The following is an 18,703-nucleotide window of genomic DNA, read 5'->3' as shown; positions in this document are numbered from 1 at the left end:
CTACATAAGCCATGGAGCTGAAGGGGGTTGGTTTAGCTACTGAAATGAGCCGATCCTTGGAGGCTCCATATCACATGACCTAGGGTCGGAACCAGGGCAGAAGTGAAGGCTCCGATACTGCTGGACCCAGACTGGATTCAGGTATGTTTATTTCCCCGCGTGACGCCTTTAATGTTCACATTTCAATCCATGACTGCAGTTTGTGGTTGAAATGATTTTTCTGACTGATATGAAATGTGAGGATTTATTCAAAGCTTAAATATAATTATAATGAAAAATAATAAGTATTTATTTGCCTTTATAATATGATATACGATTAAATGGAATAACTATACATAACGTATTTGGCTGGATACAAATTTCTATCATTTTTATTACAGTATAAAGAACCCAGGTTTAGGAATTCTACCCCAAAGTACAAGCTTGAGGTATCTTCTCAGACCAACATGTTCCACATCTGGCAGGCGGTATGACATCTTTAGTACATATGGGCTGCTGGAGAGAAATGGAATCTGTATGTCAGTAATATGCTCTTATGAAATCTGTTTGGGGCTTTGAGGAATCTTGTAAGTTTTGCCTTTAAGGCATTCTTGTCTGGAATGGAAGGTCCATTAATATCTGTCCACTCTGGTAGCAAGTGTTGTCTGTCCTCGGAGATTCTTTGCTTTACAAATATAGTAACCAGCGTCAATTGTTTCAAAGTCTTCTACAGTGATTATGCTCTTTGAGATTCTGGTGGTGTGTCCAATGCCGCGGTTGACCAATCTCCAGAAGTCTTGGATTGCCACAGGCCGTTCATACTGTTTTTAAAAGATACATACACAGAAAGGGTTAAAAGAGATTTTCCAGGACTTAAATATTGATGACCTATCCTCAAGATAGGACATCAACAGTTGATTGATGAATGTTAGCCAATCAGAATCTCTGCTGATCGGCTCTTTGTAGGACCTGCAAAAAGGTCCTGAAGCAAACGGCTCTATCAACATTGCAGCTGCCTGGGTTGGTATTGTAGACACAGCTTCGATTGAAACTGTTTGGGCCCTGGGAAACAATTGATTGGCAGGGATCCCGAGAGTTGGACAATCACCAATCAACTATTGATGACCTACCTTGAGGATATTCCCTCAATAGTTAAGCCCTGGGAAACACCTTAAATTTCATAATCTCTTGATGAAATATTGATAACAGAGGTACAAGAAATCATGTGACAAATACAAACTACCCCATTGGAGTACATCAGGGTTTCATCGCAGTGTACGTGGTTTTGACAACAAGAATAGCGCTACGTGCTATGCTTACCATCAAATGAAATAGAACTGTTCATAGAGCCTCTAACAGCAGTGGGGCCACATATAAATGTTGATGAAGGAATGCTTACAGTTCATAGGGTAATGTTCTCCAATCCCTTTATACCACAGATATACAGTTGGGTTCACAAGTATTTGGACAGTCACACAATCTTCATTATTTCACCTCTGTACACTAGTATAATGGATTTAAAACAAAGCCATCAATAGGTGACTGAAAAGTAATCTTTAAGTTTTAATTTAGGGGGTTCAGCAAAAATATTTCCGTAACCACTTAGGAATAACAGGCTTTTTATATGATTCCTATATTTTAACAGGCTCAAAAGTTAAATGGACAAAATAACACAATTATAAATATAGGGGGTTAGTTTTAATATCTGGATGCACATACTTTGCAGTCAATGACTACCTGAAGTCAGGAACGCATGGACATCTCTGAATGCTCAGTTTCTTTTCTTGGGGGGCTTTGCCAGGCCTTTACTGCAACTGCTGTTGTGGCGTGACGGCTGCGATCTGGAAACTGGTTCAAGGTGACATCAGCCTCAGCCCATGTGATCGCAGCACCGTAGCATGCACCCTATCATTTGGCATTGGACGCCAACGTGTGCAGATCCTTCTACTGGTGTGGAGTGGGATTGGTCAGCATGGAGTTGGTTTCCTCAGTCGACCAAACAACCATTATTAGAGTGCATTTATTCTAACCCCTCCCTCTCAGAGGGTGCTAGTATTCCTCTGCATGGTAGCATTCTGGTCCAATCAGGGTCCTCCTAGTGGCAACTCACAGTCAGATAAGTCCTTATTGTTTGCTGTTGTAACATCTGCTTCCTAGTACTATTGCTATTTACATCAGTTATCACCCCCTAGGGACAGTCTAGGTTGCCCCCAGCTTCCGGACATGGGGCCACCCTTATCAGAGTCATCGCACTGCTTTTAGGCAGGGTAGTACCATAATAGTATGATAAGTTGAGATTTCCCTCTCCTCATTGTTTAGTTACCTTGTTAATAGCTTTGTTCTCAAGTTTACAAATTACGTTCATATCCGTGTTTTTGGACAACTATTATGTCCGGCCTGGACAAGGTGTTTTGGCTTCCGGCTTGGATGTAATAGCCACTTACAGTTGCTTCCTTTTTTTCTGTCTTCAGTTTTGTATTCAGTATGGTGAAAATCTTACCAATCAGGTTGAGATCATCATTTTTTTGCCCTACAAAACCATTAGTTGCCTTGGGTCATAATCCATCTATACTGTGAAATACTGGCCAATCACTTTTGCAGCCTTTAAATGAATGTGAGCAGTAAGCATAGCTCTACACACATCAGAATTCCTTCTACTATTTCTATCTGCAATCACATCACTAAAAACCAGTGACCCAGGTCTACTGTCAGCCATACATACCCATGTCATAACACTACATCAAATGTGTGACACATAATGTGGTACACTTCAGATCAGGAACCCTCCCTCTTTCTTTTTTCATTATGTTCTCTTCTCAGAATTCTGATACAAGTTAATCTGGGTTTCATCTGTACAAAGAATCTTCAACTTGACAGTGTTTTTAGATATTTTCTAGCAAAGTTTTATCTGGCCTTTCTGTTCTTGAGGCCGGCTGCACAAAAATGGATTTGCATATGTAATACGCGGTCGGCATCCACACCGCGGTTCCGCAGCAAATACTGTTCGTTAAATCCTATGAAAAGCTGCTGCTTCCTGCACACTAGTGGAAACAAATTGCGGTTTCCGTGATCAGAGAAAAAATTGCAGCATGCTTTATTTTTGTGTGGGCTCCGCACAGATATCTTCCATTGAACTCAATGGAAGTCGTCCGACTCGCGGTCCTTCCGAAATGACATTGCGGAAAGTTCACGTTTACCCATGTCATCGCCTAGCGACGGCGCGGGCGTAAAGCAGGAATTTAAAAGAAAAAAAAACTGTACTGTGCATCTCTGATGGCGAGCGGGCAGACCATCCGCTGTGCGGGAAAAGAAAGAAAAAAGCAGGTACAATCGTACGCCGGCCTGGCACAGTGTCTGGTTCCGCTGGGGGCTCCTGTACGTGGAATCTGACCTATTTGTATGCAGCTTGCCTAAGTATTACAAGCGGTTTGAATCTTGAGATAAAACTTATCTATTGTCAAAGTCCACAATTAAAAGCCACCTTGAGGAATATGATACACCTACAGTATATCCTTGAGAGTGTTCCTGACTTGGCTAAATATAATGTGAAGGCTTTTATTTTTAACCAAGGAACGAACTTTGCAATCATCCACTTTATTTGTCTTCTGTGCTCCAGTGACGACTTTAGGTCTTCTTTCAAACCCTCTAGTATCGTCCGGTAGACTCAGTCATCAACTCCTCCAGAACTGTACTTCTACTGCTCTACCTTGGACTCTGAGGTTTTTACTAGAGATGAGCGAACGTACTCGTCCGAGCTTGATGCTCGGGCGAATATTAGCGTGTTCGGGATGCTCGTTACTCTTAACGAGTACCACGCGATGTTCGGGTTACTTTCAGTTTCCTCTCTGAGACGTTAGCGCGCTTTTCTGGCCAATTGAAAGACAGGGAAGGCATTACAACTTCCCCCTGTGACGTTCAAGCCCTATACCACCCCCCTGCTGTGAGTGGCTGGGGAGATCAGATGTCACCCGAGTATAAAAGTCGGCCCCTCCCGCGGCTCGCCTCAGATGCCTTGTGAGTTAGCTGAGGGACAGTGCTGCTGGTGCCGGAGCTGCTGTAGGGAGAGCGTTAGGAGTTAGTGTAGGCTTCAAGAACCCCAATGGTCCTTCTTAGGGCCACATCTATCCGTGTGGAGGCTGCTGTTAGCAGTGTTGCCCTTTTTTTTTTTTTCAAAATCGGCTGTGCAGAGCATTGCGCCCTGCAGTAATACTACAGGGACAGAAGTGGTGGTTAGGCAGGGAGAGTGTTAGGAGTGAGTGTAGGCTTCAAGAACCCCAACGGTCCTTCTTAGGGCCAGATTTAACCGTGTGCAGAACTGTGCAGGCTGCTGTTAGCAGTGTTGCATTTTTTTTTTTTTTTTTTAAATCGGCTGTGCAGAGCATTGCGCCCTGCAGTAATACTACAGGGACAGAATTGTGTAGGCAGGGCCAGAAGACATATATTATTGATTGAATATAGTCAGTGGGCCTTTTCTTTAACAAAAAAAGGGAAACATTCTATTTGGCCTGCCTCTGACAGTCCTCAGTGTTCTGGGTACGTGTGTGGTGGGTGCAGAACGTAAACAGAAATCATACGCAGCCAGCTACGTTTAACAGCAGGCTTGCGCCAATTTCTTTCCTGCCTGGGAAAAATCACCGCTCTGCTGTAGTTAATAACTCTGCAACGCTGCAGTTCTGTGACACATTTGCAGGGCCAGAAGACATATATTATTGATTGAATATACGCAGTGGGCCTTTTCTTTAACAAGAAAAAGGGAAACCTTCTATTTGGCCTGCCTCTGACAGTCCTCTGCGTTCTGGGTACGTGTGTGGTGGGTGCAGAACGTAAACAAAAATCATACGCAGCCAGCTACGTTTAACAGCAGGCTTGCGCCAATTTCTTTCCTGCCTGGGAAAAATCACCGCTCTGCTGTAGTTAATAACTCTGCAACCCTGCAGTTCTGTGACACATTTGCAGGGCCAGAAGACATATATTATTGATTGAATATACGCAGTGGGCCTTTTCTTTACCAACAAAAGGGAAACATTCTATTTGGCCTGCCTCTGACAGTCCTCTGCGTTCTGGGTACGTGTGTGGTGGGTGCAGAACGTAAACAAAAATCATACGCAGCCAGCTACGTTTAACAGCAGGCTTGCGCCAATTTCTTTCTTGCCTGGGAAATCAAATCACTGGTAATACAGCATGCTGAGGGGTAGGGGTAGGCCTAGAGGACATGGACGCGGCCGAGGACGCGGAGGGCCAAGTGAGGGTGTGGGTACAGGCCAAACTCCTGATCCAGGTGTATCGCAGCCGACTGCTGCGCGATTACGAGAGAGGCACGTTTCTGGCGTCCCCACATTCATCGCACAATTAATGGGTCCACGCGGGAGACCTTTATTAGAAAATGAGCAGTGTGAGCAGGTCCTGTCGTGGATGGCAGAAAGTGCTTCGAGCAACCTATCGTCCACCCACAGTTCTGCGCCGTCCACTGCTGCAAATCCGAATCCTCTGTCTGCTGCTCCTCCTTCCTCCCAGCCTCCTCACTCCACTACAATGACACATGCTCAGGAGCGGGAACACTCCCAGGAACTGTTCTCGGGCCCCTGCTCAGATTGGGCAGCAGTGGTTCCTCTCCCACCAGAGGAGTTTATCGTCACTGATGCCCAACCATTGGAAAGTTCCCGGGGTCCGGGGGATGAGGCTGGGGACTTCCGGCAACTGTCTCAAGACCTTTCAGTGGGTGAGGAGGACGATGATGATGAGACACAGTTGTCTATCGGTGAGGTAGTAGTAAGGGCAGTAAGTCCGAGGGAGGAGCGCACAGAGGATTCGGAGGAAGAGCAGCAGGACGATGAGGTGACTGACCCCACCTGGTTTGCAACGCCTACTCAGGACAGGTCTTCAGAGGGGGAGGCAAGGGCAGCAGCAGGGCAGGTTGCAAGAGGCAGTGCGCTGGCCAGGGGTAGAGGCAGGGCCAGACCGAATAATCCACCAACTGTTTCCCAAAGCGCACCCTCGCGCCATGCCACCCTGCAGAGGCCAAGGTGCTCTAAGGTCTGGCAGTTTTTCACAGAGATGCCTGACGACCGACGAACAGTGGTGTGCAACCTTTGTCGCGCCAAGATCAGCCAGGGAGCCACCACCAACAGCCTCACCACCACCAGCATGCGCAGAGATATGATGGCCAAGCACCCCACAAGGTGGGACGAAGGCCGTTCACCGCCTCCGGTTTGCACCGCTGCCTCTCCCCCTGTGCCCCAACCTGCCACTGAGATCCAACCCCGCTCTGAGGACACAGGCACTACCGTCTCCTGGCCTGCACCCACACCCTCACCTCCGCTGTCCTCGGCCCAATCCAGCAATGTCTCGCACCGCACCGTCCAGCCGTCGCTAGCGCAAGTGTTTGAGCGCAAGCGCAAGTACGCCGCCACGCACCCGCACGCTCAAGCGTTAACCGTCCACATAGCCAAATTTATCAGCCTTGAGATGCTGCCGTATAGGGTGGTGGAAACGGAGTCATTCAAAAGTATGATGGCGGCGGCGGCCCCGCGCTACTCAGTTCCCAGTCGCCACTACTTTTCCCGATGTGCCGTCCCAGCCCTGCACGACCACGTCTCCCGCAACATTGTACGCGCCCTCACCAACGCGGTTACTGCCAAGGTCCACTTAACAACGGACACGTGGACAAGCACAGGCGGGCAGGGCCACTACATCTCCCTGACGGCACATTGGGTGAATTTAGTGGAGGCTGGGACAGAGTCAGAGCCTGGGACCGCTCACGTCCTACCCACCCCCAGAATTGCGGGCCCCAGCTCGGTGGTGGTATCTGCGGCAGTGTATGCTTCCTCCACTAAACCACCCTCCTCCTCCTCCTCCTCCAACGCAACCTCTGTCTCGCAATCAAGATGTGTCAGCAGCAGCGCGTCGCCAGCAGTCGGTGTCGCGCGTCGTGGCAGCACAGCGGTGGGCAAGCGTCAGCAGGCCGTGCTGAAACTACTCAGCTTAGGAGATAAGAGGCACACGGCCCACGAACTGCTGCAGGGTCTGACAGAGCAGACCGACCGCTGACTTGCGCTGCTGAGCCTCCAACCGGGCATGGTCGTGTGTGACAACGGCCGTAACCTGGTGGCGGCTCTGCAGCTCGGCAGCCTCACGCACGTGCCATGCCTGGCCCACGTCTTTAATTTGGTGGTTCAGCGCTTTCTGAAAAGCTACCCACGCTTGTCAGACCTGCTCGGAAAGGTGCGCCGGCTCTGCGCACATTTCCGCAAGTCCCACACGGACGCTGCCACCCTGCGGACCCTGCAACATCGGTTTAATCTGCCAGTGCACCAACTGCTGTGCGACGTGCCCACACGGTGGAACTCTACGCTCCACATGTTGGCCAGGCTCTATGAGCAGCGTAGAGCTATAGTGGAATACCAACTCCAACATGGGCAGCGCAGTGGGAGTCAGCCTCCTCAATTATTTTCAGAAGAGTGGGCTTGGTTGGCAGACATCTGCCAGGTCCTTCGAAACTTTGAGCAGTCTACCCAGGTGGTGAGCGGCGATGCTGCAATCATTAGCGTCACCATTCCTCTGCTATGCATCTTAAGAGGTTCCCTGCAAAGCATAAAGGCAGACGCTTTGCGCTCGGAAACCGAGCCGGGGGAAGACAGTATGTCGCTGGATAGTCAGAGCACCCTCCTGTCTATATCTCAGCGCGTTCAGGAGGAGGAGGAGGAGCATGAGGAGGATGAGGAGGAGGGGGAAGAGACAGCTTGGCCCACTGCTGAGGGTACCCATGCTGCTTGCCTGTCATCCTTTCAGCGTGTATGGCCTGAGGAGGAGGAGGAGGAGGAGGAGGATCCTGAAAGTGATCTTCCTAGTGAAGACAGCCATGTGTTGCGTACAGGTACCCTGGCACACATGGCTGACTTCATGTTAGGATGCCTTTCTCGTGACCCTCGCGTTGCACGCATTCTGGCCACTACAGATTACTGGGTGTACACACTGCTCGACCCACGGTATAAGGAGAACCTTTCCACTCTCATTCCCAAAGAGGAAAGGGGTTCGAGAGTGTTGCTATACCACAGGACCCTGGCGGACAAGCTGATGGTAAAATTCCCATCCGACAGCGCTAGTGGCAGAAGGCGCACTTCCGAGGGCCAGGTAGCAGGGGAGGTGCGGAGATCGAGCAGCATGTACAGCACAGGTAATACAACAGTCTTTAAGGCCCTGGACAGCTTTATGGCTCCCCAGCAAGACTGTGTCACCGCTCCCCAGTCAAGGCTGAGTCGGCGGGAGCATTGTAAAAGGATGGTGAGGGAGTACGTAGCCGATCGCACGACCGTCCTCCCTGACGCCTCTGCCACCTACAACTACTGGGTGTCGAAGCTGGACACGTGGCCTGAACTCGCGCTGTATGCCCTGGAGGTGCTTGCTTGTCCTGCGGCTAGCGTCCTGTCAGAGAGGGTGTTTAGTGCGGCTGGGGGAATCATCACAGATAAGCATACCCGCCTGTCAACCGACAGTGCCGACAGGCTTACACTCATCAAGATGAACAAAGCCTGGATTTCCCCAGACTTCTCTTCTCCACCAGCGGACAGCAGCGATACGTAAGCAATACGTAGGCTGCACCCGCGGATGGAAGCATCGTTCTCTCTCACCATCCAAAACGGGGACATTTCTGCTTTATCAATCTGTGTATAATATTCCTCCTCCTCCTCCTCCTGCTCCTCCTCCTGAAACCTCACGTAATGACGCCGAACGGGCAATTTTTCTTAGGGCCACAAGGCTCACTCATATAATTTTTCTTAAAAATTTTTATACGTTTCAATGCTCTTAAAAGCGTTGAAACTTTAACTTGAACCAATTTTTCGTTAAACTCGGCTGCCTCCAGGCCTAGTTACCACTTAAGCCACATTAACCAAAGCGATTAATGGGTTTCACCTGCCCTCTTGGTTGGCCATGGCCAATTTTTCTGATGTACATTAGTACTGTTGATACAGCAATTTTTGTGGGCCCTCGCCTACAGTGTAATCAAATGAATTTTTAGCCCACCTGCATTACAGCTGACGTTACATCCGCTGTGTTGGGCAATGCAATGGGATATTTTTATGTACCGCCGGTGGCTTCCTGGCACCCACCCATGCTGTGGGTCCACAGAGAATTATAAATGCATCTGTTTCCACTTCTAAAGAACCCCAGTCAGACTGGGGCATGCAGTGTGGGCCGAAGCCCACCTGCATTAAGCACGACATTACTACCTCAGCTGTGTTGGGCAATGCAATGGGATATTTTTATGTACCACCGGTGGGTTCCAGGGAGCCACCCATGCTGTCGGTCCACAGGGACTTCACAATAGGGAGTTGTACCTGCCTGTGTCTATGAATTAAAAACCGCGGTCTGACTGGGGCATGCAGACACCTTGACAGAATGAATAGTGTGTGGCACATAGGTTCCCCATTGCTATGCCCTCGTGTGCAGCTCCTGATGGCGGTGGCACAGGATTCTATTTCTCATTGCTTCTGTACAGCATTGTGGGCTATCGCCCCGCCCCTTTTAAAGAGGGTCGCTGCCTAGCCGTGCCAACCCTCTGCAGTGTGTGCCTGCGGTTCCTCGTCATGGCAGACGCACTTATAAATAGACATGAGGGTGGTGTGGCATGAGGGCAGCTGAAGGCTGCGCAGGGACACTTTTGTGTGCGCTGTGGACACTGGGTCGTGCGGGGGGGTTGGGCAGCATGTAACCCAGGAGAAGTGGCAGCGGAGTGTCATGCAGGCAGTGATTGTGCTTTGTTGGAGGTAGTGTGGTGCTTAGCTAAGGTATCCATTGCTAATTAGGGCTTTTCAGAAGTAAAAGTTGTTGGGAGGGGGGGGGCCCACTCTTGCCGGTATTGTGGCTTAATAGTGGGACCTGTGAACTTGAGATGCAGCCCAACATGTAGCCCCTCGCCTGCCCTATCCGTTGCTGTGTAGTTCCCATCACTTGCCCAGATTTTCACACATGAAAACCTTAGCGAGCATCGGCGAAATACAAAAATGCTCGGGTCGCCCATTGACTTCAATGGGGTTCGTTATTCGAAACGAACCCTCGAGCATCGCGTCCCGAGTAACGAGCACCCGAGCATTTTGGTGCTCGCTCATCTCTAGTTTTTACTCTTTGCTTGATAAAGGGCTACATTGCCCGATACGTTGCTCGGATATACTGTCAACATCTGATACATCTGTACTAAAGGCATTCACAGATTTTAGCAAATCCAAGAAGTGCGTGCAATCCTGTTATTTGAATCTTGGTTACTTCTGGAGGTCATGCTGGTGTCACTTTAGGACTCTTCAACACTCTAGTACCATTTGGGATAGGGCTGATGATTTGTGTTTTAAGTGGCTTCTCCATTGCATTGAATCCTCTTTGGACCGCATATTAATAGTTGCCATGAACAGCTGTCAAATGAAAATTGAACACTTGGGATCAACTCCAGACTTTTTATCTCCGTAATCTGTCGTGAAATAAAGATGGAACAAGCCATACCAGACAATGAAACTGATTATCAGGCAATTGTCCAACCACTTCTGAGCCTGTTGAAAGGAGAGACTATGTATAAATATCTGTAATTCCTAATGTAATATTTTTGTTAAACCTCCTGGAATTAAAGTTGAAATTCTACACGTCAATCACATATTGAGGTCTTCGTTTCAATCTAATGTGGTGATGTACAGAAGTGAAATTATGAAAATTGTGTCACTGTCCAAATATATCTAGATCTGATTGTACTTTGGTTATTATCATTTCCAGATGGACCCATAACTCGACTTTCCATGATATAATGTAGACCTCATGTTTGGAGCTAGTAGATCTCAATTTCGGACCATCAGGCTGTACTCTCGTTGAAGTGTTCATATTTCAGGTAAATATTTAATTGTGCATGGTACTATTCTTCTGCACTGAAACATTTATTGTTGAATAATATAGAAACTCATACATTCCCTGATGGCTAGCCAGAGTAGGATGGAGAAGGATCTGAGCAACTTTACAAAGGCCAAACTGGTGGCTTGATGTCTAGGTCACAGTATCTCTTAAATGGACAGGTCTAGTGGAATGTTCCTGGTCTGTAGTGATTAATACCTATCATATATGGTCCAAGGAAGGAGAAAACAGGCAATACGATCATGGCATTGGTGTTTATGGGAATGAAGACTAGCCCATTTGCTTTGATCACACAGGAGAGCTTACTGTAGCATAAAATGTTGAATCAGTTACTAATGGCTATGACAGAAAGGTGTCAGAACACAAAGGGCATCACAACTTTCTGCATATGGGGCTGTATAACCACAGACTAGTCAGAGTGCTCATGCTGACCTCTGTCCACTACAGAAAACCCCATACAATTGACACATGAGCATCAGAATTGGACCACAGAGCAATAGAAGCAGGTGGCCTGGTCCGATGCATCACGTTTTCTTTTACACCATGCAGATGGCCAGGTGTGTGTGCAGTGCTTACCTGGGGAAGAGATGTCACTAGGATGTACTATTGGAAGAAGGTAAGCTGGAGGCAGTGTGATGCTCTGGAAACTTTGGATCCTGGTATTCATATGGAAATTGCTTTGATATGTAGCACCTACCTTATTATTGTTACAGGTCAATTACAGGCAGTGGTAGACTAAAGGCCTATTTAGACACAACGATTATAGCTCAAAAGTAGCTGAAAAGCCATCTTTTGAGCGATTATAATCGGTGTGTCTAAATGTGCCCATCTTTCAGTTTTCTGCCGAACAACCGCTTTCAGTTCTGCTTGAAAACCACCTTTCAGCAGAACAGCTGATAAGCAGGACCACATGCTGTGTCTGCTGTCCATGGTGCTGAATTCTCCAAGGGGAGCTAGAGATTACATTGTTTTCTTTTAGCAGTCCTTGGCTGAGCAATGGAGCTGATTACAGGGCTCAGAACTCCTGCTGAGTTCTGCAACAGCTCTCAGAAGTTCATTTCCATGCAAATTAAACATAAAGTACTAATAGCAATTAGTGCCTATTAGTACTTTATGCAAAATCTTTTGAAAGATTATCTGTGTGTGTGAATGGGCCTTAAGGCTGGGTTCACATGGGGTGGATTTCCTGCAGTTTAGCCCCATCGAAAAACTGTGGGAATTCCGCTGGAAAAGCAAAGCTTCAAAACGCACGGTATTTCGCTGCGGGTTTTGAAGCAGTTCGGCTGCCGACATTCCGCTGCGGCTTTCTCTCCCTATAGAGAGGAGTGAGGCCGCAGCGAGGGAAAAAAAATGACCTGCTGCATCTTTTGATTCCACGCGGCAACGTTGGTTGCACCCGGCTTTGCAGCGACGGATTGTCCGCACCATGTGGCCGAGAATTTTGCAAATCCTTGTCCACATGGCTGACTAATCCTGGGATTAGCGACCGCAGGCAGATTTGTCGCAGAGAAATTCCGCAGGGGAATTCCACAGCAAATCCGCACCATGAGAACCTAGCCTAAGTCTACCATGGGCTGTATGAACATTGTAAGCCCCCCAACAATCTGAAGATTTAAAAATGATCTGACTCTTACTATATAGACACAGTACCAAAGCCAAACATACTACATATATAGTAACATGACCAAGCTTATTGCATAGATATGGAACCAGAATCAAGCTTACTACATAGATACAGTAACAGCACCAATCTTACTGCATAGATCAGTAACAGAACTAAGCTTACTGCATATACAGTCCCCCGCCAGTCCTGTTCTCCTGGTGCCCTATTAGTCTTCACGTCTTGCTGCAGCTTTGATGATGTCCCAACATCAGGACATGTAACAGTTGCAGTCAATCACAGGATGGAATGAGTCAGAGATTGACAGCAGGCATTCACATGCCATGTCCCCATAACTGGCTTGCTGAAACCGTGGGGGACTAGGTTCAGTTGCAATGGGAAGAAAGGGAAGGGAGAGTATGGCTTTTATATGTTATTCCTCCACTCTTTAAGAACATACATAGCCTGAATAGAAGAATGCATACACATTCCTAAAAACAATCATACAATAGTAATAAGGCAAATGCAAATACAGATTAAACTAAAGAGAACACTGTGTATACAAATGTAGTCTTTAATAAAAGAAAACCTGTTCCCAGCAGCTTCCTATTACACAGCTACCTGTGACTACTTCTGATAAATTGCATCCTGTGTGCGTGTTGTCAGATCCTTTTCCTTTGAAAACACATACTTGTTTTGGGAAGAGAGAACTCTTTCATAAACTATTGATTGGTATTTTTGCATTTCTATGTAGAACATGTTAGAATTCTCACATATAGACTTCTTGCGGCTCCAGTAGACTAGACATGTATACCAGTATATATTTAACCCCGCAAAAGGTTAGCAAATATAGGGGGGATTTATCATGTGTGTTTTTTTAAAGTCCGTTTTGCTGGAGAGCACGTTGCCATTATCTGCAATAATTTATCAAATGTCTCATGCTGATGATACAGTAGTTATATCTTTAAATGTATAGACAAAAAAAGAGGTCCGCACGTAAAAGTGAGCCATGGGGCCTGCGATTTATTCAGTTGTGCTCTGAAATCCAGTTGAGATATATCACACAATTTTACATTATTACTTTTATCTAAGATTTAGGAAATGCCAAAAAGGGGGGAATTCTTTTTAGAGAGTCAATTTTTAGTCAATGGGGCTGGGGATTTATTCAGTTGTGCCCTGAAAGCCAAAGGGTGTTCCCTCCATTACAGGCCTAGTCATGTGTCCAGTAAGCAGATTGGAGCTACATTGGGTATGTTTCTGAGCACAGGACAACAGGTATCCATTTTTGGGGTGTAAGTCTTCATTCATATGTGTGCTGTACAAAATAGCCTGTTTTAAAATGACACAATTGCCATAAAAATGAAAATCACAATTTTCTCCTTTTGCTTTGCTTAGATTCATTCAAAAACTGTGAGGTACATCCCTAGATGATCTCATTAAGGGGTCTAGTTTTCAAAATTGGGTCATTTGTGGGGTTTCTCTATCGTTTTGGCAGCTCAAGGGCTCTACAAGTGGGCAATGGGGCCTAAATCACCTTCAAGCAAGATGTCTATTCTGAAAGCCACCAGCTGCTGCTTTCGGTTTTGGCCCCGTTGTGCATACAAACATAATATTAGGGCCACAACGGGTATGTTTCTGGTCACAGGACAAACGGGTATTCATTTTAGGGAGCAAGTCTTCATTTTCAAGTGAACTATAGAAAAAAAAAACTGTCTTTAAAAAGGCAAATTTGTAAATATATGACATTTTCTTTTTCCTCCTCGAAACTGCATTAACTCCTGACAAAAAACCTGTGGGGTCAAAATAATCACGACCCCCCTCCCCCCAGTGAATACATTAACCCCTTCCCGCTCCATGACGTACCGGTACGTCATGGAGCGGCGGGGTATGTATGAAGAGAGGTTGCAAGGCAACCTCTCTTGATACAGTGCGGGCGTCAGCTGTTTATAACAGCTGACACCTGCGTGCAATAGCCGCTATCGGCCGTCCGCAGCTATTAACCATTTAAATGCCACTGTCAATTCTGACAGCGGCATTTAAATCCCCCGAACGATGATCGGGGGTCCCGCACGGCCCCTCCGCGGTGAGATCGGGAGAGCCGTGCAGGTGTCATGGCACACGGGGGCCCAATGAAAGGCCCCAGGGCTGCCTTACCAGACTGCCTATCAAGCCATCCCTGTGGGGTGGCTTGATAGACTGCCTGTTAAATTGCAGTATGACGTAAATTGCCATATCTATTATTAAAAAATCAAAATTATAAAATAAAAATATGTATTTGGTATCGTCGCGTCCGTAAAACTCTGATCTATCAAAGTAGCGCCTTATTTTTAACCGCATGGTGAACGTCATCCGAGTAAAAAAATGAAATGCACTTTTTTAGTTACCCTGTCTCCCAGAAAAAACGCAATAAAAAGCGATCAAAAAGTCGTATGTACTCCAAATTGATACTATCGGAAACTACAGGACATCCTGCAAAAAATGAGCCCTTGCTCATCTACATTGACGGAAAAATAAAAATGTTATTGCGCGCACAAAATGACCGCAGAAAATAATTGAAAAAAATTAAATGTCTTTGAAAAACAAAAAAAGAGTAGTATAGTAAAAAAAACCTATACAAGTTTGGTATCGTAGTAATCGTACCGACCCATAGAATAAAGTTATTATGTCATTTTTGTTGCCGTTTGTGCGCCGTAGAAACAAGACGCACTAAAAGATGGCAAAATGTCGTGTTTTCTTTTCATTTTACTCCACTTAGAATTTTTTAAAAGTTTTTCAGTACATTATATGGTACTTTAAATAGCACCATTGAAAAATACAACTTGTCTCGCAAAAAACAAGCCCTCATACAGCGATGTTGATGGATAAATAAAGGAGTTACGAATTTTTTGAAGGGGGGAGGAAAAATGAAAATGGAAAAAGAAAAAGGGGCTGCATCATTAATTAAATGTGGGCATTTTTGGGGGTATCTACCATTTTGACCCCTATGAGCCTTTGCAATATTGGATTGGTGTTGGAAAATAAAATCTTCCTCAAAATTGTAATAATTAATGTTAAATTTGTACGTCTCCTGAAGTGCTAAAAAAATCAAACCTAAAGTTTTTCAAATGTGCTTCCAGAATAAAGTAAACTGATGGAAATATGTCATCAAAAATATGTACAGTCTGTTTGCACGTATTTGACATATTGCAGTTGAAAATGTGAAAAAAAAAGTTTTTTTATATATATTTTTTTTTGCAGCTTTCAACATCAATGCACAAATTATATTGGTCTATTTTTACCCCCTAAATGAAGTACAATATGTGGTGAAAAAACAATGTTAGAACCACTAGGATATGCAAAACCTTTACAGAGTTACTCTATTGTAAATAACACGTCAGATTTCCAAAATTTGGCTGGGTCATTAAGGCGCAAACAGGCTAGGTCACTAAGGGGTTAATATTCCTCTACAACTGACATGCTGCACACCCATGTGCCCACTGCAGCAAATTACTGGCCTCAACAGAAATGCCTGCACATATGGCATAATACAGCTGAGGCCAATGATTGGCTACAGTGGTCATATGAGTGTACAGCATATCACTGCTGCAGGAAAATTTCCAAAGGACATCGGCGCCACCAATGCAGCGAGAGATTTATCACATGAGTAATCTATTTTATTTGGTTAACTTCATTTTTTTCACATCCAGGAAAATACCTTTAATAATTTATTTTCATTTGTTTGAGATATGTCTTACAAAGCCAGAATTCTCAGTTCCATGATTTTTGTTAGAGGTTTTAATTTACGCATAAACAATAATAATAATAATAATCTTTATTTGTATAGCGCCAACATATTCCGCAGCGCTTACATGGACAGGGGGGAATACAGAAAGATAAAAGTACAAACATTACAGAACCACGGTTACATAGTAATCAGCTGATGGAGACAGTAGGGGTGCGGGTCCTGCTCCAACGAGCTTACATTCTACGAATGGTGGGGTGATACAGAAGGTAAAGGGCTGGAGATGTGCGCGGTATGGCGAAGTGGAAGAGTGAGCGATGTTATACACATAGACAATGGTCAGACATTTAGCCGTGTGACGGCAGAAACTGTGTGACTACAGGAGCGGTTTATGATGACTAGCTGGGATTGCAGTCACTAGGGCAGAGAGCATGTTATCAGGCGGAGTACAGAGGGGTTTGTTTAGGGAATGCGGTATGCCTCCCTGAAAAGGTGCGTTTTTAGAGCACACCTGAAGTTCTGTGAGTCCTGGATTGCTCGGGTAGCCTTTGGTTCCAGAGGACCGGTGCTGCTCTGGAGAAGTCTTGAAGGCGGGAATGAGAAGTTCGAATGAAAGGGGCACTCAGTCTGGTTTAATTAGCAGAGCGGAGAGCCCGGGCTGGTTGATGGATTGAGATTAGGGAGGCGATATAGGGTGGCGCTGCGCTGTGGAGGGCTTTGTGGATGAAGGTAGTGAGTTTGTATTGAATTCTGTATTTAACGGGCAGCCAGTGCAGTGACCGGCACAGGGCAGAGACGTCCGAGTAGCGGCTGGACAGGAAGATGAGCCTGGCTGCCGCATTCAGGATGGATTGGAGAGGGTAGAGTCTGGTGCAGGGGAGGCCGATCAGCAACGAGTTGCAATAATCGAGCCGGGAGTGGATGAGGGCAACAGTAAGCATTTTTAACGTCTCCACAGTGAGAAAAGAGCGGATTCTTGCGATGTTCTTGAGGTGCAGCTGACATGTTCGGGCCAGAGATTGGATGTAGGGGGTAAAAGAGAGATCAGAGTCAAATATGACCCCAAGGCAGCGGGCGTGTTGTCTAGGAGTTATGGTGGCGCCACACACTGAGATGGAGATGTCAGGATGAGGTCAGTTAGTGGAGGGTGGAAATACCAGTAAGTCAGTTTTAGAGAGGTTTAGTTTTAGGTAGAGAGAGGACATAGTGTTAGAGGCAGCGGACAGACAGTCGGTGATGTTTTGGAGGAAGGGTGCAGAGATGTCACGGGCAGAGGTGTATAGCTGGGTGTCGTCAGCGTACAGGTGGTATTGGAGACCAAAACTCCTGATGGTTTGTCCAATAGGGGCTGTGTAGATAGAGAAGAGAAGGGGGCCGAGGACCGAGCCCTGGGGAACCCCAACAGCAAGGGGAAGAGGAGGGGAGGTAGAGCCAGCAAAGGAGACACTGAAAGAGCGGTCAGATAGGTAGGAGGAGAACCAGGAGAGGCAATGTCCTTTAGGCCGATGGAGCGAAGCATACTGAGGAGGAGTTTGTGGTCAACAGTGTCAAACGCTGCAGAAAGGTCGAGGAGGATCAGTAGGGAGTAATCGACCCTCGATTTTGCTGTCAGTAGGTCACTGGATACCCTAGTAAGGGCAGTTTCTGTTGAGTGTTGAGGTCGGAAGCCAGACTGTAGGGGGTCAAGGAGAGAGTTCTCTGATAAATAGCTTACAAGGCGGGAGTAAACCAGGCATTTTAGTAGTTTGGAGATGAAGCGGAGGTTTGAGATGGGTCGGTAGTTGGCAGCATCGGTCGCGTCCAGAGTCGGCTTCTTTAGCAGTGGGTATATGATGGCGTGTTTGAAAGAAGAGGGAAAGATGCCAGAGGTCAGAGAGAGGTTGAATATAGTGGTGAGATGGGAGATGACCACTGGGGAGAAGGAACGGAGGAGGTGTATAGGGTCGCTAGCGCAGGTGGTGGGGTGAGCAGAGAAGAGCAATTTGGAGACTTCTTCCTCTGTCGCTGGTCTGAGTACAGACAGTGAGCAGGAGCTAGATGCAGTGCTGACAAGACTAGGGTCAGGGCTAGTCTGGGATTGGAAAGTTATTTCCTGACGGATGTCGTCCATTTTCTTTTTGAAGTAAGCAGTCAGCTCTTCAGCACTGAGATCCGTCACAGGGGGCTGCGGTTTTGGGCTCAGAAGGGAGTGAAAAGTATCAAAGAGCCGTTTAGGGTTGTGCGATAATGAGGAGACTAGAGAGGTGAAGTAGACTTGTTTGGCATGGTGGAGGGCGAGGTTGTAGGTTCTGAGCATGAATTTGTAGTGTGGGAAGTCTGCGGACGTTTGCGATTTCCTCCACAGCCGTTCAGCACTTCTAGAGCACCGCCGGATGAAGCGCGTTTGAAGTGTGAGCCAGGGTTACGGCGTTCTACATCGAATGGCTCGGGTTCTGGGGGGTGCTGCTTCATCCAGGGCATGTTTGAGAGCGGTGTTGTAGTGAGCGGCAGCCAGGTTGGGGCAGGCGAGGAGAGAG

At 46.6% G+C, this 18,703-nt stretch overlaps 1 protein-coding gene across 1 annotated transcript in view; it reads right to left on the bottom strand.

Moving 5' to 3' along the window:
* Positions 1–230: 230 nt before the first annotated feature.
* The window catches only part of PDGFRL (platelet derived growth factor receptor like), a 131,663-nt gene continuing 113,190 nt past the window's right edge, over positions 231–18,703 (bottom strand). Inside the window, exon 6 of the mRNA XM_066573400.1 lies at positions 231–800. Coding sequence (XP_066429497.1) covers positions 612–800 — 189 coding nt within the window. The 3' untranslated portion in view covers positions 231–611. The remainder of the gene's footprint in view (positions 801–18,703) is intronic.

Source organism: Eleutherodactylus coqui, chromosome 7, assembly GCF_035609145.1.
Source record: "Eleutherodactylus coqui strain aEleCoq1 chromosome 7, aEleCoq1.hap1, whole genome shotgun sequence".
Lineage (NCBI taxonomy): Eukaryota > Metazoa > Chordata > Amphibia > Anura > Eleutherodactylidae > Eleutherodactylus > Eleutherodactylus coqui.
The sequence above is the reverse complement of the archived record's forward strand: the minus strand, read 5'-3'. Positions and strand labels throughout refer to the sequence as shown.